The 22222-nt window shown below is 43.1% G+C and overlaps 1 protein-coding gene across 1 annotated transcript in view; it reads left to right on the forward strand.

Annotated features, from left to right (window-relative positions):
- Positions 1 to 22222, forward strand: part of LOC109891289 (receptor-type tyrosine-protein phosphatase gamma) — a 244603-nt gene that overhangs the window by 186489 nt on the left and 35892 nt on the right. The window contains exons 9-13 of the mRNA XM_031825446.1: positions 1137 to 1309; positions 8169 to 8277; positions 8448 to 8497; positions 8680 to 9445; positions 11412 to 11550. Of these exons, the coding sequence (XP_031681306.1) occupies positions 1137 to 1309; positions 8169 to 8277; positions 8448 to 8497; positions 8680 to 9445; positions 11412 to 11550 (1237 nt within the window). The remainder of the gene's footprint in view (positions 1 to 1136; positions 1310 to 8168; positions 8278 to 8447; positions 8498 to 8679; positions 9446 to 11411; positions 11551 to 22222) is intronic.

A 22222-nucleotide genomic window follows, 5' to 3' on the forward strand; every position in this document is an offset into this window, starting at 1 on the left:
ATCGAAGACAGAAAATGTAGAGCTTCCTGCCTTGACACTGGTTGTATACAGCCTCTGAATCCGTTGTCTAGTAACTCAACATTCCATGCGCAGACAGACAGACAGACAGACAGACAGACAGACAGACAGACAGACAGACAGACGGAAGGACACATGGATATGGTTGTCTTTCCGGTGACCATACTGTGGCCTACATCACCCTCTTGAGGTTAAGTATAGTACTGCAGCCATACAGTGTGTAAGTGAGTGAGTCATCCTATTCTCTAGTACCACAGATGAGACGACTGACTCACTTAAATATAGAACCACAGAAGATGACTAAAGAAGTTGTCAACAACACTACACATGCCTGACTCCTGTTTCAGATTCATCACCCACATTCACTCCTCCAGTCTACAGACCCTGGTCTCTATCCCTCCACCCCTCCAATCGTTCGTCCCACCTTCCTCCATCCCTCTAGCTCTCCACCATTCCATCCCTACTTCCTCCATCTCTATATCCCTCTATCTCTCTACTCCTTCATCCCTCCATTCCTCCTTCCTCCATCCCTCTATCTCCGTCTCTCCAGTCCTCCATCGCTCCATCCAGTACCCTAGAGACTGGTTGGTTGGACTATACCAGAACCCTGTGTGTTGAGGCTCAAGGCTCCTGTCTTTATGAGCTTATGTGTTCTTTCAGTCTGGTTAAAGCTGCTCCTCTGGAAACCAGCGGTTGGATGAGTCAGCAGTCAGACAGTAATAAAATATGTAGTTTCTCCTCAGGCTGCCTGCCTGCGACCCACGCATGTAGCACACACACACACACACACACACCTTGCCATTATCAGATCAGCCTGAGTGCTGAAGAGATGTAAACACAAGCAGCAGTCCGCCGAATGAATCCTTTTATTTTTTACCTGTTTCTGTCTCCATCACCACTTCATTCATCAGAAAAACAAGTCCTCAAGGCTTTCTTTCTCTCCTATCCTCTTCCACCCTGGGTGGGTTTTATTGTCAAATAAATCATGTGTTTATCGTTTCTCTCAATCCATCCGTCTCCTCTTTCCTCTTCCCTCTCCATTCTGATTTTCCTTCTACAACCCCTCCCCCCAAACCTGCTTCCCTCCTCCCCCTATCTCCCTCCCTCCCCCTCACCAGTCTGCAGCAGTGCCCCAGTCAACATGAAGATCCAGCCACTGAACGGCACTGCCCTGTTGGTGAGCTGGCAGCGCCCGCTAGTGGTCTACCACCCGCCTATCACCAGCTTCATGGTCTCCTACAGCTGGATGAAGAGTGACGTGGCCTACGAGAAGACTGGGGACCAGAACATGGTGAGACACAGAACGCTGTGCAGACTGTCAGTCCGTCTCAGTTGCCTGGCTGGAAATGGACACTCCAGGTCTGTCTGTCACAAATCAAATCCCATTTTATCGGTCACAAGCTTTGTAAACATCAGGTGTAGACTAACAGTGGAAGTCTTCCTAAAGGGCCCTTCCCAACAATGCAGAGAGAAAACATAATAACAGATAAATACACAAGAGTAACGAAAACTTGGCTATACAGTATATACGGGATACCACAACTGAGTCAATGTGCAGGGGTACGAGGTCATTGGGGTAGATATGTAAATATTGGTAAGGATAAAGTTAGTGCAAAAAGGGTCAATGTAGATAGTCCTGGGAAGCTATTTGGATAACTATTTAACTAACAATTCAGCAGTCTTATGGCTCGGGGGTAGAAGCTGTTCAGGGTCCTGTTGGTTCCAGACTTGTGCATCGGTAGCGTTTGCCGTGCGGTAGAGAGATCAGTCCATGACACACACACTGCACCGAGACTCCCACTGTGATGTGTCCGATGGGCTCAGCTCCCTCCAGTCTAATGTGTCAGTGAGAGATACACACCACATCTGGCTCGTACCGTCACCGTGGGATCTCAGTGAAGTTCTCTTTTTAAACACATCATGGCAGTCTTCTCATTCAGCCAGGGGTTGTTGTTGATATAGTTCACACCTTCACGTTAGTTTCCAACTTGGATGTGTTGACTATTTAGACTTGCCAAATGGAGCCTATCTTGTCTCATCCTCTAAATACACTATATATACAAATGTATGTGGACACCCAATAGACAAACAATCTCCATAGACAAACATTGGCAGTATAATGGCATTACTGAAGAGCTCAGTGACTTTCAACATGGTACTGTCATAGGATGCCACCTTTCTAAACAAGTCAGTTCGTCAAATTTCTGCCCTGCCAGAGATGCCCTGGTCAACTATAAGTGCTGTTATTGTGAAGTGGAAACATCTTTGAGTAACAACGGCTCAGCCCCGAAGTGGTAGGCCACACAAGCTCCACAGAACGGGACCGGCAACTGCCGAAGCGTGTGGTGCGTAGAAATTGGCTGTGCTCGGTTGTAACACTCACTTCCGAGTTACAAACTGCCTCTGGAAGCAACGTCAGCACTGTTTGTCAGGAGCTTCATTAAGCCTAAGATCACCATGCGCAATGCCAAGCGTTGGATGGAATGGTGTAAAGCTCGCTGCCATTGGACTATGGATCAGTGGAAATGCGTTCTCTGGAGTGATGATTCACGCTTCACCATCTGGCAGTCCGACAGACAAATCTGGGTTTGGCAGATACCAGGAGATTGCTAACTGCCCCAATGCAGAGTGCCAACTGTAAAGTTTGGTGGTGGAGGATTAATGGTCTGATGCTGTTTTTTATGGTTCGGGCTAGGACCCTTAGTTCCAGTGAAAGGAAATCTTAACGCTACAGCATACAATGGCATTCTGTTTGTGGCCATTTCTTGTTTCAGCACGACAAATCAAATCAAAGTTTATTTGTCATGTGCGCCGAATTCAGCAGTGAAATGCTTACTTACAGGCTCTAACCAAATCAAATCAAATCAAATGTATTTATATAGCCCTTCGTACATCAGCTGATATCTCAAAGTGCTGTACAGAAACCCAGCCTAAAACCCCAAGCAATGCAGGTGTAGAAGCACGGTGGCTAGGAAAAACTCCCTAGAAAGGCCAATACCTAGGAAGAAACCTAGAGAGGAACCAGGCTATGTGGGGTGGCCAGTCCTCTTCTGGCTGTGCCGGGTGGAGATTATAACAGAACATGGCCAAGATGTTCAAATGTTCATAAATGACCAGCATGGTCGAATAATAATAAGGCAGAACAGTTGAAACTGGAGCAGCAGCACAGTCAGGTGGAAGTTGAAACTGGAGCAGCAGCATGGCCAGGTGGACTGGGGACAGCAAGGAGTCATCATGTCAGGTAGTCCTGGGGCATGGTCCTAGGGCTCAGGTCAGTTGAAACTGGAACAGCAGCATGGCCAGGTGGACTGGGGACAGCAAGGAGTCATCATGTCAGGTAGTCCTGGGGCATGGTCCTAGGGCTCAGGTCCTCCGAGAGAGAGAAAGAAAGAGAGAAGGAGAGAATTAGAGAACGCACACTTAGATTCACACAGGACACCGAATAGGACAGGAGAAGTAGATATAACAAACTGACCCCAGCCCCCCGACACATAAACTACTGCAGCATAAATACTGGAGGCTGAGACAGGAGGGGTCAGGAGACACTGTGGCCCCATCCGAGGACACCCCCGGACAGGGCCAAACAGGAAGGATATAACCCCACCCACTTTGCCAAAGCACAGCCCCCACACCACTAGAGGGATATCTTCAACCACCAACTTACCATCCTGAGACAAGGCTGAGTATAGCCCACAAAGATCTCCGCCACGGCACAACCCAAGGGGGGGGCGCCAACCCAGACAGGATGACCACAACAGTGAATCAACCCACTCAGGTGACGCACCCCCTCCAGGGACGGCATGAGAGAGCCCCAGCAAGCCAGTGACTCAGCCCCTGTAATGGGGTTAGAGGCAGAGAATCCCAGTGGAAAGAGGGGAACCGGCCAGGCAGAGACAGCAAGGGCGGTTCGTTGCTCCAGAGCCTTTCCGTTCACCTTCCCACTCCTGGGCCAGACCACTCAATCATATGACCCACTGAAGAGATGAGTCTTCAGTAAAGACTTAAAGGTTGAGACCGAGTTTGCGTCTCTGACATGGGTAGGCAGACCGTTCCATAAAAATGGAGCTCTATAGGAGAAAGCCCTGCCTCCAGCTGTTTGCTTAGAAATTCTAGGGACAATTAGGAGGCCTGCGTCTTGTGACCGTAGCGTACCAACAGAGCAAAAAAGGTATTATGTGAACAATAGGTAAGTAAATAAATAAAACAACAGTGAAAAATAACAGTAGCGAGGCTATAACAGTTTCCCTGAATTGTTGACAATGCTACCGTGCACAAAGTGAGGTCCATATAGAAATGGTTTCTCACGATAGGTGTGGAAGAACTTGACTGGCCTGCACAAAGCCCTGACCTCAACCCCATCAAACACCTTTGAGATGAATTGGAACGCCAACTGCGAGCCAGGCTTAATCGCCCAGCAAGACCTAATCGGTGCCCAACCTCACTAATGCTGTTGTGGCTGAATGGAAGCAAGTCCCCGCACCAATGCCGCAGCAATGTACCAACATCTAGTGGAAAGCCTTCCAAGAAGAGCGAAATAAATATTTCTCTCTACTATTATTCTGTCATTACACATTCTTAAAGTAAAATGGAGATCCTAACTGACCTAAGACCAGGAATTCTTACCAGGGTTAAATGTCAGGAATGGTGAAAAACTGAGTTTAAATGTATTTGGCTAAGGTGTATGTAAACTTCCGACTTCAACTGTATATATGAGGCCATACAGAGGAGGATTTGGCTGTGAACAATCATTTTAAAGGAATAAACATAGACTGCAGGAAAACACTGTCTCAGGAGAGACGATGCAGAGACGTCCATCTCTCTTTGCCTACAATCAATCTCGCTCTCTCTCTTTTCATTTGCCATATCACCACACTCCTTCATTCTTCCCTCACATCAGCTCCCTTTCCCCATTCTCTGCCCACTTCATTTCCATTTTTATTTTCAATCTCCGTCCTTATCTGGGTTATATCAGGGAACTGCAGGCTTCCTGCAATCATAGTTGAATCAATTGAAACCACTCAAGCCCTTAGTTTCACATCCCGTCCTCTCATCTCCCCTTCGGCCAATGCAATAACCCTCCATTCTGGAGACCATCTCTGACGTAATTAACTTTAACCAGAGTGGCCCCTGTTGCGTCACACAGTGCAGTGATGGACAGGTAAGGACACAGAACGGATAGGTGAGGACACAGGTAGGAGTAAAGGGTAGGTGAGGACACAGGGAAGAGTAAAGGGTAGGTGAGGACAGAGGGAGGAGTAAAGGGTAGGTAAGGACACAGAGAGGAGTAAAGGGTAGGTAAGGACACAGAGAGGAGTAAAGGGTAGGTAAGGACACAGAGAGGAGTAAAGGGTAGGTGAGGACACAGGGAGGAGTAAAGGGTAGGTAAGGACACAGAACGGGTAGGTGAGGACACAGGGAGGAGTAAGGGTAGGTAAGGACACAGAACGGGTAGGTGAGGACACAGGGAGGAGTAAAGGGTAGGTAAGGACACAGAACGGGTAGGTGAGGACACAGGGAGGAGTAAAGGGTAGGTGAGGACACAGGGAGGAGTAAAGGGTAGGTGAGGACACAGGGAGGAGTAAAGGGTAGGTGAGGACACAGGGAGGAGTAAAGGGTAGGTGAGGACACAGGGAGGAGTAAAGGGTAGGTGAGGATACAGGGAAGAGTAAAGGGTAGGTGAGGACACAGGGAGGAGTAAAGGGTAGGTAAGGACACAGAACGGGTAGGTGAGGACACGGGGAGGAGTAAAGGGTAGGTAAGGACACAGAACGAGTAGGTGAGGACACAGGGAGGAGTAAAGGGTAGATGAGGACACAGAACGGGTAGGTGAGGAAACAGAGAGGAGTAAAGGGTAGGTGAGGACACAGAACGGGTAGGTGAGGACACAGAACGGGTAGGTGAGGACACAGAACGGGTAGGTGAGGACGCAGAGAGTAGTAAAGGGTAGGTGAGGATACAGGGAGGAGTAAAGGGTAGGTGAGGACACAGAGAGGAGTAAAGGGTAGGTGAGGACACAGGGAAGAGTAAAGGGTAGGTGCGGACACAGAGAGGAGTAAAGGGTAGGTGAGGACACAGGGAGGAGTAAAGGGTAGGTGAGGACACAGGGAGGAGTAAAGGGTAGGTGAGGATACAGGGAGGAGTAAAGGGTAGGTGAGGACACAGAGAGGAGTAAAGGGTAGGTGAGGACACAGAGAGGAGTAAAGGGTAGGTGAGGATACAGGGAGGAGTAAAGGGTAGGTGAGGATACAGAACGGGTAGGTGAGGATACAGGGAGGAGTAAAGGGTAGGTGAGGATACAGAACGGGTAGGTGAGGACACAGAGAGGAGTAAAGGGTAGGTGAGGACACAGGGAGGAGTAAAGGTTAGGTGAGGACACAGGGTGGAGTAAAGGGTAGGTGAGGATACAGGGAGGAGTAAAGGGTAGGTGAGGACACAGAGAGGAGTAAAGGGTAGGTGAGGATACAGGGAGGAGTAAAGGGTAGGTGAGGACACAGGGAGGAGTAAAGGGTAGGTGAGGATACAGGGAAGAGTAAAGGGTAGGTGAGGATACAGAGAGGAGTAAAGGGTAGGTGAGGACACAGGGAGGAGTAAAGGGTAGGTGAGGACACAGAGAGGAGTAAAGGGTAGGTGAGGATACAGGGAGGAGTAAAGGGTAGGTGAGGACACAGGGAGGAGTAAAGGGTAGGTGAGGACACAGGGAGGAGTAAAGGGTAGGTGAGGATACAGGGAGGAGTAAAGGGTAGGTGAGGATACAGGGAGGAGTAAAGGGTAGGTGAGGACACAGGGAGGAGTAAAGGGTAGGTGAGGACACAGAGAGGAGTAAAGGGTAGGTGAGGATACAGGGAGGAGTAAAGGGTAGGTGAGGATACAGAACGGGTAGGTGAGGACACAGAGAGGAGTAAAGGGTAGGTGAGGACACAGGGAAGAGTAAAGGGTAGGTGAGGACACAGGGAGGAGTAAAGGGTAGGTGAGGATACAGAGAGGAGTAAAGGTTAGGTGAGGACACAGGGAGGAGTAAAGGGTAGGTGAGGACACAGGGAGGAGTAAAGGGTAGGTGAGGACACAGGGAGGAGTAAAGGGTAGGTGAGGACACAGGGAGGAGTAAAGGGTAGGTGAGGATACAGGGAGGAGTAAAGGGTAGGTTAGGACACAGGGAGGAGTAAAGGGTAGGTGAGGACACAGAGAGGAGTAAAGGGTAGGTGAGGATACAGGGAGGAGTAAAGGGTAGGTGATAACACAGGGAGGAGTAAAGGGTAGGTGAGGACACAGGGAGGAGTAAAGGGTAGGTGAGGATACAGGGAGGAGTAAAGGGTAGGTGAGGATACAGGGAGGAGTAAAGGGTAGGTGAGGACACAGGGAGGAGTAAAGGGTAGGTGAAGACACAGAGAGGAGTAAAGGGTAGGTGAGGATACAGGGAGGAGTAAAGGGTAGGTGAGGATACAGAACGGGTAGGTGAGGACACAGAGAGGAGTAAAGGGTAGGTGAGGACACAGGGAGGAGTAAAGGGTAGGTGAGGACACAGGGAGGAGTAAAGGGTAGGTGAGGACACAGGGAGGAGTAAAGGGTAGGTGAGGACACAGGGAGGAGTAAAGGGTAGGTGAGGACACAGGGAGGAGTAAAGGGTAGGTGAGGACACAGGGAGGAGTAAAGGTTAGGTGAGGATACAGGGAGGAGTAAAGGGTAGATGAGGACACAGGGAGGAGTAAAGGGTAGGTGAGGATACAGGGAAGAGTAAAGGGTAGGTGAGGATACAGGGAGGAGTAAAGGGTAGGTGAGGATACAGGGAAGAGTAAAGGGTAGGTGAGGATACAGGGAGGAGTAAAGGGTAGGTGAGGACACAGGGAGGAGTAAAGGGTAGGTGAGGATACAGGGAAGAGTAAAGGGTAGGTGAGGATACAGGGAAGAGTAAAGGGTAGGTGAGGATAGAACAGACGCTATGGATCCCTATCATGGGTGTGAGCTGCCAGTATTGACACACACTGAATGTTAATCATATGTGAGTCATTTCCTTAGGCCTTCTATGTAGTGTGGATGTCCCATATGTACAGGACTCTGTGACAGTGTGTGTCTGTCTCTCTGTGACAACACTGTCTGTCTGTCAGAATCTCATTCTTTCTCTTGCTCTCTCTGCCTCTGTGTCCATCCTACAGAAGGCGGTGATAACCCACGTGTCTCCAGACATCCTGTATCTGTTCAGAGTCCAGGCGGTGTGCCAGAGAGACCTACGCAGTGACTTCAGCCAGACACTGCTCTTCAGAGGTAATCACACCACACACCATAACACAGCGTATACAGTACAGCCCTATGGATGGAGTCACATAATCCTAACATCCAGTTTTAAAATGATCAGAGATAGTTAAATACTAAGAACAAACACTTGTCTTTGTTCCAAATGCATGTGTAATATTTTCCTGTGTTTGGTCGTCCAGCTAACACCACCAGGATATTTGAGGGAACACGGATAGTGAAGACTGGAATGGTGAGTAAAGTACAGATCATTTGTCTTGTCCAGAAGATGGCAGCATAACAATTTATTTTGTGATGATCCAACATGATTTGTTATGGCATGATACTAACTCTCTCTCTCTCACTTTCTCTCTCGTCTTCTCCACCCCATACCTCTCTCCTTCCCTCTCCCCCTCTCTCTACTCTTTCCCCCAGCCCACCGTCTCCCCAGCCTCCTCGGCGGACATGGCTCCTATCAGCTCCGGCTCCTCCACCTGGACCTCCTCTGGCCTCCCCTTCTCCTTTGTCTCCATGGCTACAGGGGGTATCGGCCCATCCTCCAGCAGCAGTCAAGCGACGGTGGCATCGGTGGTGACCAGCACACTGTTGGCTGGCCTGGGCTTCAGCGGAGGGGTCATCTCTTCCCTGCCAGGCTCTCTCTGGCCCACCCAGGCCCCTGCAGCCAGCCCTGTGTCTAATCCTGGCCCGGGTCCCATCCCCAGCCGCCAGCCTACCCAGTCCCAGGCCTCCACTGAGCTCCCTACAGCCCGTCAGGGTGGTTCTGACACAGACACCCCCACAGCGGAGGAGGAGGCAGGGATGGACAGGGAGGCTGAGGGGGAGGAGGGAGAGGGAGAGAAGGATGAAGGGGAAGACAACAGGAGGAAGAAGAATAACAAGACAGTGCCTGATGAGGTGGAGACAAAGATGAACAGCACCGTGGTCAAAGTGCCCTCCTCCCATGTCCCTACCCCCACAGCCAAAGAGAAAGGACAGGGGCAGGGAGAGCCTGTGGCTAACAGCACCACTGTGCCTCCCAGTGTAGGGGAGGACCAACTTTTCAGAGCGGACAGTAGCTCAGGGCCCACGGTGCAGCCAAAGAAGGACACAGCAGAGAGAGAGATGCAGATTCCCCAGAGCCCAACACGCTCCCCAAAGACTGGTGGGGAGAAGAGCCTTTGGCCTTTCTCTGTCCACACGGGTGAGTAGAACTCTCTGTATAACCCATATCATTTTCCTATTTTTAGCACAATGACACTGCAAAAAATGATACACGCAACATGCAACCATTTCAGTTCAGTTCATGTAACAGTTCATATAACGACATCTGTCAATTGAAATAAATTCATTTGGCAATAATCTATGGATTTCACATGACTGGGAGTACAAATAGGCATCAGTTGGTCACAGATACCTTTAAAAAAAATATCCGTTGTGACCACCATTTGCCACATGCAGTGCGGCACATCTCCTTTGCATAGAGTTGATCAGGCTGTTGATTGTGGCCTGTGAAATGTTGTTCCACTCCCCTTCAATGGCTGGATATTGGAGAGAACTGGAACATGCTGTCGATCCAAGGGATCCCAAACATGATCAATAGGTGACATGTCTGGTGAGAATGCAGGCCATGGATGAACTGGGTAATTTTCAGCTTCCAGGAACTGTGTAGAGATCCTTGCAACATGGGGACGTGCATTATCATGTTGAAACATGAGGTGATAACGGCCGATGAATGACACGAACAATGGGCCTCAGGATCTCGTCACGGTATCTCTGTGAATTGTTCCTAGATATAAGCTTTTTGTGCATATGGAACATTTCTGGGATCTTTTATTTCAGCTGATAAAACATGGGACCAACACTTTACATGTTGCGTTTATATTTTTGTTCAGTATAGTTGTACACTGGAGGTATGTAGTAACACAATATTTAGACCTATATAATGTCATTTTAGTTTTCTGGTTCACCCTTAACCCCCCTGCAGCTTGTCATGTTACACAGGCTGTGTTATTATATATCTGCATATCAACAGTAAATATGAGACAGTCAGGGCCTATTTTAAACATTAGCCTTGGGATCAGCCCCAGCTTCAGTATGTGGCAATAGACTGAGACAAATAGCTCAATTTCTGAGTGCCACCATAATATCACACCGAGAGAGCCCTAGAGAAAGTAATGGAACTATTCTACAGCCCGAGGGGCCATTACTTAGCCCGAGGGGCCATTACTTAGCCCGAGGGGCCATTACCTACCCCGAGGGGCCATTACCTAGCCCGAGGGGCCATTACCTAGCCCGAGGGGCCATTACTTAGCCCGAGGTGCCATTACCTAGCCCGAGGGGCCATTACCTAGCCCGAGGGGCCATTACCTAGCCCGAGGGGCCATTACTTAGCCCGAGGTGCCATTACTTAGCCCGAGGGGCCATTAGTTTTAGGCATGCTCTGAGGCATATTTTCAAGACCAAACTGCCTGCCTACCAGCCAGGAATAAAACAGAGAAAGTGAAGCAGGGTATTGCTCTCTTATGAATGTCCTTATTCATTCTGAATATACACATTTAGATGAGTAGCGCTCCAAGCCTCAGGGTAAACCTAGTCACTTACTGTCATTGTAAAGAAGAATTTGTTCTTAACTGACTTGCCTAGTTAAATAAAGGTTCAATAAAATAAAATAAACTCACCCTACTGATGAAGCCATCACACTGAAATGATGTGTAAATGTATGCTGCCCTACCAAGCAAAAAGACAGTAACTGATCATTTGTTCGAAAATGAGTCAGTCATTTTTGCTACATTAAATACATGCTTAATCATGTGGACAAGTATCCTGCCTCTATTGTATTGTGTTTTGGAGAAAATGGGGGTCATGTTAGCAGTAACTGCATAAAGTTACTGTGAAACCAAGGTAAATAAAAGCCATTTTTCTCAGTTCCACGCTATGAGCAGTTACTGCCTTTTTGCTTGGGAGGGCAGTATAAATATATAAATATTGGAGCTAAACAGTTTTTTCGGAAGTGAAATTGGTTTGTTTGAAGGCTGAAACTTCCATGATTGGCCCAAATAATCTGAATAATCTCACTTTGATTTGACTTTTGTGTGTTAGTGTTTTTGGAGTAGATGTCTGACACAGCCTCTGTGTATGTCTCCCATTCCACCCCTCCACCTTTCCAGATAGAACTAGTGTGTCCAACATGACCCGCAGCTCTCACCCTGGGGGGGGCCGGATGGAGTGGATCGTCCCGCTGGTGGTGGTCTCAGCCCTCACCCTGCTCTGCCTCGTCATGCTACTGGCTGTCCTGGTCTACTGGAGGTATTATAGATTACTTTATATTATTCTATTACTGGGTTACTAACCCTAACCCCTACTGACCCCTGGTGGTGGTCTCAGCCCTCACCCTGCTCTGACTCGTCATGCTACTGGCTGTCCTGGTCTACTGGAGGTATTATAGATTACTTTATATTATTCTATTACTGGGTTACTAACCCTAACCCCTACTGACCCCTGGTGGTGGTCTCAGCCCTCACCCTGCTCTGACTCGTCATGCTACTGGCTGTCCTGGTCTACTGGAGGTATTATAGATTACTTTATATTATTCTATTACTGGGTTACTAACCCTAACCCCTACTGACCCCTGGTGGTGGTCTCAGCCCTCACCCTGCTCTGACTCGTCATGCTACTGGCTGTCCTGGTCTACTGGAGGTATTATAGATTACTTTATATTATTCTATTACTGGGTTACTAACCCTAACCCCTACTGACCCCTGGTGGTGGTCTCAGCCCTCAACCTGCTCTGCCTCGTCATGCATGCTAGGTGTGTGCGTATTTTCCAGACCCCACCATGTAAAAAAAAGTGATTTATTCAAAGGCCAATGTTTATTCTTTTGAATTGAGTCTATGGCAGTCCATTACAAATCCATTTGACAATAGTATTGACAGTAGTATTGACAGTAGTATTGACAGTAGTATTGACAGTAGTATGCCTTCAGAATGTGTTCTCATCTTTTTCCACATTTTGCTGTGTCACAGCCTGAATTTAAAATATATTTTGGGGGGGTCACTAAACTACACACAGTAAGTACCGCACAATGTCAAAGTGGAATTATGTTTTATGAATTATTTTCTGTAAGGTCCCTCATTCGAGCAGTGCATTTCAAACACATTCAACGTCAAAGACCAGGGAGGTTTTCCAATGCCTTGTAAAGAAGAGCACCTAATGGATTTCACCATGAGGCCAATGGTAACATAAACAGTCACAAAATGTAATGGTTGTGGTAGGAGAAAACAAAACATGCATCCTGTTTGCAACAAGTCACTAAAGTGATCCTGCAAAAAATGTGGCAAAGCAATTCACTTTTTGTCCTGAATACAAAGTGTTATGTTTGGGGCAAATCCAATACATTACATTACTCTCCATATTTTGAAGCATTGTGGTGGCTGCAACATATTATGGGTATGCTTGTAATCATTAAGGAATGGAGCTAAGCACAGGCAAAATCCTAGAGGAAAAACTAGTTCAGTCTGCTTTTCCAACCGACACTGGGAGATGGATTCACCTTTCAGCAGGACAATAACCTAGAACACAAGGCAAATTTACACTAGAGTTGCTTACCAAGAAGACAGTGAATGTTCCTGAATGGCCGAGTTACAGTTTTGATGGCAAGACCTGAAAATGGTTGTCTAGCAATGATCAACAACCAATTTGACAGAGCTTGAATCATTGTTTTAAGAATAATGGGGAAATGTTGCACAATCCAGGTGTGGAAATCTCTTAGAAACTTACCCAGAAAGACTCACAGCTGTAATCACTGCCAATGATGCTTCGACAAAGTATTTACTCAGGGATGTGAATATGTTTTCACTTTGTCATTATGGGGTGTAGATGTGTGTAGATAGTTGATCATGTTTTTTTAATTGTATCCATTTTGAATTCAAGCTGTGACACAAAACAATGTGGAATAATTCCAGGGGTATGAATCATTTCTGAAGGACCTGTACGTGTTTCTTTTAGTGATGGGATCATAGTATGTTGTATCTTAAACAGTTCAAAAGATAGAGCCACATGTGTAGGAAGAAAACAAACCTCATCTAACAGACACCACTCTGTTTATTACAACCTCATCTAACAGAAACCACTCTGTTTATTACAACCTCATCTAACAGACACCACTCGGTTTATTACAACCTCATCTAACAGAAACCACTCGGTTTATTACAACCTCATCTAACAGAAACCACTCTGTTTATTACAACCTCATCTAACAGAAACCTCTCGGTTTATTACAACCTCATCTAACAGAAACCACTCTGTTTATTACAACCTCATCTAACAGACACCACTCTGTTTATTACAACCTCATCTAACAGACACCACTCTGTTTATTACAACCTCATCTAACAGACACCACTATGTTTATTACAACCTCATCTAACAGAAACCTCTCGGTTTGTTACAACCTCATCTAACAGACACCACTCTGTTTATTACAACCTCATCTAACAGACACCACTCTGTTTATTACAACCTCATCTAATAGAAACCACTCTATTTGTTACAACCTCATCTAACAGACACCACTCTGTTTATTACAACCTCATCTAACAGAAACCACTCGGTTTATTACAACCTCATTTAACAGACACCACTCCGTTTATTACAACCTCATCTAACAGAAACCACTCTGTTTATTACAACCTCATCTAACAGAAACCACTCTGTTTATTACAACCTCATCTAACAGACACCACTCTGTTTATTACAACCTCATCTAACAGAAACCACTCTGTTTATTACAACCTCATCTAACAGAAACCACTCGGTTTATTACAACCTCATCTAACAGAAATCACTCTGTTTATTACAACCTCATCTAACAGAAACCACTCTGTTTATTACAACCTCAACAGAAACCACTCGGTTTATTACAACCTCAACAGAAACCACTCGGTTTATTACAACCTCATCTAACAGAAACCACTCTGTTTATTACAACCTCAACAGAAACCACTCTGTTTATTACAACCTCAACAGAAACCACTCTGTTTGTTACAACCTCATCTAACAGAAACCACTCGGTTTGTTACAACCTCATCTAACAGACACCACTCTGTTTATTACAACCTCATCTAACAGACACCACTCTGTTTATTACAACCTCATCTAATAGAAACCACTCTGTTTGTTACAACCTCATCTAACAGACACCACTCTGTTTATTATAACCTCATCTAACAGAAACCACTCTGTTTATTACAACCTCATCTAACAGAAACCTCTCGGTTTGTTACAACCTCATCTAACAGACACCACTCTGTTTATTACAACCTCATCTAACAGACACCACTCTGTTTATTACAACCTCATCTAACAGAAACCTCTCGGTTTGTTACAACCTCATCTAACAGACACCACTCTGTTTATTACAACCTCATCTAACAGACACCACTCTGTTTATTACAACCTCATCTAATAGAAACCACTCTGTTTGTTACAACCTCATCTAACAGACACCACTCCGTTTATTACAACCTCATCTAACAGAAACCGCTCGGTTTATTACAACCTCATTTAACAGACACCACTCCGTTTATTACAACCTCATCTAACAGAAACCACTCTGTTTATTACAACCTCATCTAACAGAAACCACTCTGTTTATTACAACCTCATCTAACAGACACCACTCTGTTTATTACAACCTCATCTAACAGAAACCACTCTGTTTATTACAACCTCATCTAACAGAAACCACTCTGTTTATTACAACCTCATCTAACAGAAACCACTCTGTTTATTACAACCTCATCTAACAGACACCACTCTGTTTATTACAACCTCATCTAATAGAAACCACTCTGTTTATTACAACCTCATCTAACAGAAACCACTCTGTTTATTACAACCTCATCTAACAGAAACCACTCTGTTTATTACAACCTCATCTAACAGAAACCACTCGGTTTATTACAACCTCATCTAACAGAAACCACTCTGTTTATTACAACCTCATCTAACAGAAACCACTCTGTTTATTACAACCTCAACAGAAACCACTCGGTTTATTACAACCTCATCTAACAGAAACCACTCTGTTTATTACAACCTCATCTAACAGAAACCACTCTGTTTATTACAACCTCAACAGAAACCACTCTGTTTATTACAACCTCAACAGAAACCACTCTGTTTGTTACAACCTCATCTAACAGAAACCACTCTGTTTATTACAACCTCATCTAACAGAAACCACTCTGTTTATTACAACCTCATCTAACAGACACCACTCTGTTTATTACAACCTCATCTAACAGAAACCACTCTGTTTATTACAACCTCATCTAACAGACACCACTCTGTTTATTACAACCTCATCTAATAGAAACCACTCTGTTTATTACAACCTCATCTAACAGACACCACTCTGTTTATTACAACCTCATCTAACAGAAACCACTCTGTTTATTATAACCTCATCTAACAGAAACCACTCTGTTTATTACAACCTCATCTAACAGAAACCACTCTGTTTATTACAACCTCATCTAACAGAACCCACTCTGTTTATTATAACCTCATCTAACAGAAACCACTCTGTTTATTACAACCTCATCTAACAGAAACCACGCTATTAATTACAACCTCAACAGAAACATCTCTGTTTATTACAACCTCAACAGAAACCACTCTGTTTATTACAACCTCATCTAACAGAAACCACTCTGTTTATTATAATCTCATCTAACAGAAACTCTAACAGAAACCACTCTGTTTGTTACAACCTCATCTAACAGAAACCACTCTGTTTGTTACAACCTCATCTAACAGACACCACTCTGTTTATTACAACCTCATCTAACAGAAACCACTCTGTTTATTACAACCTCATCTAACAGAAACCACTCTGTTTATTACAACCTCATCTAACAGAAACCACTCTGTTTATTACAACCTCATCTAACAGACACCACTCTGTTTATTACAACCTCATCTAATAGAAACCACTCTGTTTATTACAACCTCATCTAACAGAAACCACTCTGTTTATTACAACCTCATCTAACAGAAACCACTCTGTTTATTACAACCTCATCTAACAGAAACCACTCGGTTTATTACAACCTCATCTAACAGAAACCACTCTGTTTATTACAACCTCATCTAACAGAAACCACTCTGTTTATTACAACCTCAACAGAAACCACTCGGTTTATTACAACCTCATCTAACAGAAACCACTCTGTTTATTACAACCTCATCTAACAGAAACCACTCTGTTTATTACAACCTCAACAGAAACCACTCTGTTTATTACAACCTCAACAGAAACCACTCTGTTTGTTACAACCTCATCTAACAGAAACCACTCTGTTTATTACAACCTCATCTAACAGAAACCACTCTGTTTATTACAACCTCATCTAACAGACACCACTCTGTTTATTACAACCTCATCTAACAGAAACCACTCTGTTTATTACAACCTCATCTAACAGACACCACTCTGTTTATTACAACCTCATCTAATAGAAACCACTCTGTTTATTACAACCTCATCTAACAGACACCACTCTGTTTATTACAACCTCATCTAACAGAAACCACTCTGTTTATTATAACCTCATCTAACAGAAACCACTCTGTTTATTACAACCTCATCTAACAGAAACCACTCTGTTTATTACAACCTCATCTAACAGAACCCACTCTGTTTATTATAACCTCATCTAACAGAAACCACTCTGTTTATTACAACCTCATCTAACAGAAACCACGCTATTAATTACAACCTCAACAGAAACATCTCTGTTTATTACAACCTCAACAGAAACCACTCTGTTTATTACAACCTCATCTAACAGAAACCACTCTGTTTATTATAATCTCATCTAACAGAAACTCTAACAGAAACCACTCTGTTTGTTACAACCTCATCTAACAGAAACCACTCTGTTTGTTACAACCTCATCTAACAGAAACCACTCTGTTTATTACAACCTCATCTAACAGAAACCACTCTGTTTATTACAACCTCATCTAACAGAAACCACTCTGTTTATTACAACCTCATCTAACAGACACCACTCTGTTTATTACAACCTCATTTAACAGCAACCACTCTGTTTATTACAACCTCATCTAACAGACACCACTCTGTTTATTACAACCTCATCTAACAGAAACCACTCTGTTTATTACAACCTCATCTAACAGACACCACTCTGTTTATTACAACCTCATCTAACAGAAACCACTCTGTTTATTACAACCTCATCTAACAGACACCACTCTGTTTATTACAACCTCATCTAATAGAAACCACTCTGTTTATTACAACCTCATCTAACAGACACCACTCTGTTTATTACAACCTCATCTAACAGAAACCACTCTGTTTATTATAACCTCATCTAACAGAAACCACTCTGTTTATTACAACCTCATCTAACAGAAACCATTCTGTTTATTACAACCTCATCTAACAGACACCACTCGGTTTATTACAACCTCATCTAACAGACACCACTCTGTTTATTACAACCTCATCTAACAGAAACCACTCTGTTTATTACAACCTCATCTAACAGACACCACTCGGTTTATTACAACCTCATCTAACAGAAACCACTCGGTTTATTACAACCTCATCTAACAGAAACCACTCTGTTTATTACAACCTCATCTAACAGAAACCTCTCGGTTTATTACAACCTCATCTAACAGAAACCACTCCGTTTATTACAACCTCATCTAACAGAAACCACTCCGTTTATTACAACCTCATTTAACAGACACCACTCCGTTTATTACAACCTCATCTAACAGAAACCACTCTGTTTATTACAACCTCATCTAACAGGAACCACTCTGTTTATTACAACCTCATCTAACAGAACCCACTCTGTTTATTACAACCTCATCTAACAGAAACCACTCTGTTTATTATAATCTCATCTAACAGAAACCACTCCGTTTATTACAACCTCATCTAACAGAAACCACTCTGTTTATTACAACCTCATCTAACAGAAACTCTAACAGAAACCACTCTGTTTGTTACAACCTCATCTAACAGAAACCACTCTGTTTGTTACAACCTCATCTAACAGAAACCACTCTGTTTATTACAACCTCATCTAACAGAAACCACTCTGTTTATTACAACCTCATCTAACAGAAACCACTCTGTTTATTACAACCTCATCTAACAGACACCACTCTGTTTATTACAACCTCATTTAACAGCAACCACTCTGTTTATTACAACCTCATCTAACAGACACCACTCTGTTTATTACAACCTCATCTAACAGAAACCACTCTGTTTATTACAACCTCATCTAACAGACACCACTCTGTTTATTACAACCTCATCTAACAGAAACCACTCTGTTTATTACAACCTCATCTAACAGACACCACTCTGTTTATTACAACCTCATCTAACAGAAACCACTCTGTTTATTACAACCTCATCTAACAGAAACCACTCTGTTTATTATAACCTCATCTAACAGAAACCACTCTGTTTATTACAACCTCATCTAACAGAAACCACTCTATTTATTACAACCTCAACAGAAACCACTCTGTTTATTACAACCTCATCTAACAGAAACCACTCTGTTTATTACAACCTCATCTAACAGAAACCACTCTGTTTATTATAACCTCATCTAACAGAAACCACTCCATTTATTACAACCTCATCTAACAGAAACCACTCTGTTTATTACAACCTTATCTAACAGAAACTCTAACAGAAACCACTCTGTTTGTTACAACCTCATCTAACAGAAACCACTCTGTTTGTTACAACCTCATCTAACAGAAACCACTCTGTTTGTTACAACCTCATCTAACAGAAACCACTCTGTTTATTACAACCTCATCTAACAGAAACCACTCTGTTAATTACAACCTCATCTAACAGAAATCACTCTGTTTATTACAACCTCATCTAACATAAACCACTCTATTTGTTACAACCTCATCTAACAGAAACCACTCTGTTTATTACAACCTCATCTAATAGAAACCACTCTGTTTGTTACAACCTCATCTAACAGAAACCACTCTGTTTGTTACAACCTCATCTAACAGAAACCACTCTGTTTGTTACAACCTCATCTAACAGAAACCACTCTGTTTATTATAACCTCATCTAACAGAAACCACTCTGTTTATTACAACCTCATCTAACAGAAACCACTCTGTTTATTACAACCTCATCTAACAGAAACCACTCTGTTTATTATAACCTCATCTAACAGAAACCACTCTGTTTATTACAACCTCATCTAACAGAAACCACTCTATTTATTACAACCTCAACAGAAACCACTCTGTTTATTACAACCTCATCTAACAGAAACCACTCTGTTTATTACAACCTCAACAGAAACCACTCTGTTTATTATAACCTCATCTAACAGAAACCACTCCGTTTATTACAACCTCATCTAACAGAAACCACTCTGTTTATTACAACCTCATCTAACAGAAACTCTAACAGAAACCACTCTGTTTGTTACAACCTCATCTAACAGAAACCACTCTGTTTGTTACAACCTCATCTAACAGAAACCACTCTGTTTGTTACAACCTCATCTAACAGAAACCACTCTGTTAATTACAACCTCATCTAACAGAAATCACTCTGTTTATTACAACCTCATCTAACATAAACCACTCTGTTTGTTACAACCTCATCTAACAGAAACCACTCTGTTTATTACAACCTCATCTAATAGAAACCACTCTGTTTGTTACAACCTCATCTAACAGAAACCACTCTGTTTATTACAACCTCATCTAATAGAAACCACTCTGTTTGTTATAACCTCATCTAACAGAAACCACTCTGTTTATTACAACCTCATCTAACAGAAACCACTCTGTTTATTACAACCTCATCTAACAGAAACCACTATGTTTATTACAACCTCATCTAACAGAAACCACTCTGTTTATTACAACCTCATCTAACAGAAACCACTCTGTTTGTTGCAACCTCATCTAACAGAAACCACTCTGTTTATTACAACCTCATCTAACAGAAACCACTCTGTTTATTACAACCTCAACAGAAACCACTCTGTTTATTACAACCTCAACAGAAACCACTCTGTTTATTACAACCTCATCTAACAGAAATCACTCTGTTTATTACAACCTCATCTAACAGAAACCACTCTGTTTATTACAACCTCATCTAACAGACACCACTCTGTTTGTTACAACCTCATCTAACAGAAACCACTCTGTTTGTTACAACCTCATCTAACAGAAACCGCTCTATTTATTACAACCTCAACAGAAACCACTCTGTTTATTACAACCTCATCTAACAGAAACTGCTCTGTTTGTTACAACCTCATCTAACAGAAACCACTCTGTTTATTACAACCTCATCTAACAGAAACCACTCTGTTTGTTACAACCTCATCTAACAGAAACCACTCTGTTTGTTACAACCTCATCTAACAGAAACCACTCTGTTTATTACAACCTCATCTAACAGAAACCACTCTGTTAATTACAACCTCATCTAACAGAAATCACTCTGTTTATTACAACCTCATCTAACATAAACCACTCTATTTGTTACAACCTCATCTAACAGAAACCACTCTGTTTATTACAACCTCATCTAATAGAAACCACTCTGTTTGTTACAACCTCATCTAACAGAAACCACTCTGTTTGTTACAACCTAATCTAACAGAAACCACTCTGTTTGTTACAACCTCATCTAACAGAAACCACTCTGTTTATTATAACCTCATCTAACAGAAACCACTCTGTTTATTACAACCTCATCTAACAGAAACCACTCTGTTTATTACAACCTCATCTAACAGAAACCACTCTGTTTATTATAACCTCATCTAACAGAAACCACTCTGTTTATTACAACCTCATCTAACAGAAACCACTCTATTTATTACAACCTCAACAGAAACCACTCTGTTTATTACAACCTCATCTAACAGAAACCACTCTGTTTATTACAACCTCAACAGAAACCACTCTGTTTATTATAACCTCATCTAACAGAAACCACTCCGTTTATTACAACCTCATCTAACAGAAACCACTCTGTTTATTACAACCTCATCTAACAGAAACTCTAACAGAAACCACTCTGTTTGTTACAACCTCATCTAACAGAAACCACTCTGTTTGTTACAACCTCATCTAACAGAAACCACTCTGTTTGTTACAACCTCATCTAACAGAAACCACTCTGTTAATTACAACCTCATCTAACAGAAATCACTCTGTTTATTACAACCTCATCTAACATAAACCACTCTGTTTGTTACAACCTCATCTAACAGAAACCACTCTGTTTATTACAACCTCATCTAATAGAAACCACTCTGTTTGTTACAACCTCATCTAACAGAAACCACTCTGTTTATTACAACCTCATCTAATAGAAACCACTCTGTTTGTTATAACCTCATCTAACAGAAACCACTCTGTTTATTACAACCTCATCTAACAGAAACCACTCTGTTTATTACAACCTCATCTAACAGAAACCACTATGTTTATTACAACCTCATCTAACAGAAACCACTCTGTTTATTACAACCTCATCTAACAGAAACCACTCTGTTTGTTACAACCTCATCTAACAGAAACCACTCTGTTTATTACAACCTCATCTAACAGAAACCACTCTGTTTATTACAACCTCAACAGAAACCACTCTGTTTATTACAACCTCAACAGAAACCACTCTGTTTATTACAACCTCATCTAACAGAAATCACTCTGTTTATTACAACCTCATCTAACAGAAACCACTCTGTTTATTACAACCTCATCTAACAGACACCACTCTGTTTGTTACAACCTCATCTAACAGAAACCACTCTGTTTGTTACAACCTCATCTAACAGAAACCGCTCTATTTATTACAACCTCAACAGAAACCACTCTGTTTATTACAACCTCATCTAACAGAAACCACTC

This window comes from Oncorhynchus kisutch, linkage group LG5 (assembly GCF_002021735.2).
Source record: "Oncorhynchus kisutch isolate 150728-3 linkage group LG5, Okis_V2, whole genome shotgun sequence".
Taxonomy (NCBI): Eukaryota; Metazoa; Chordata; class Actinopteri; order Salmoniformes; family Salmonidae; genus Oncorhynchus; species Oncorhynchus kisutch.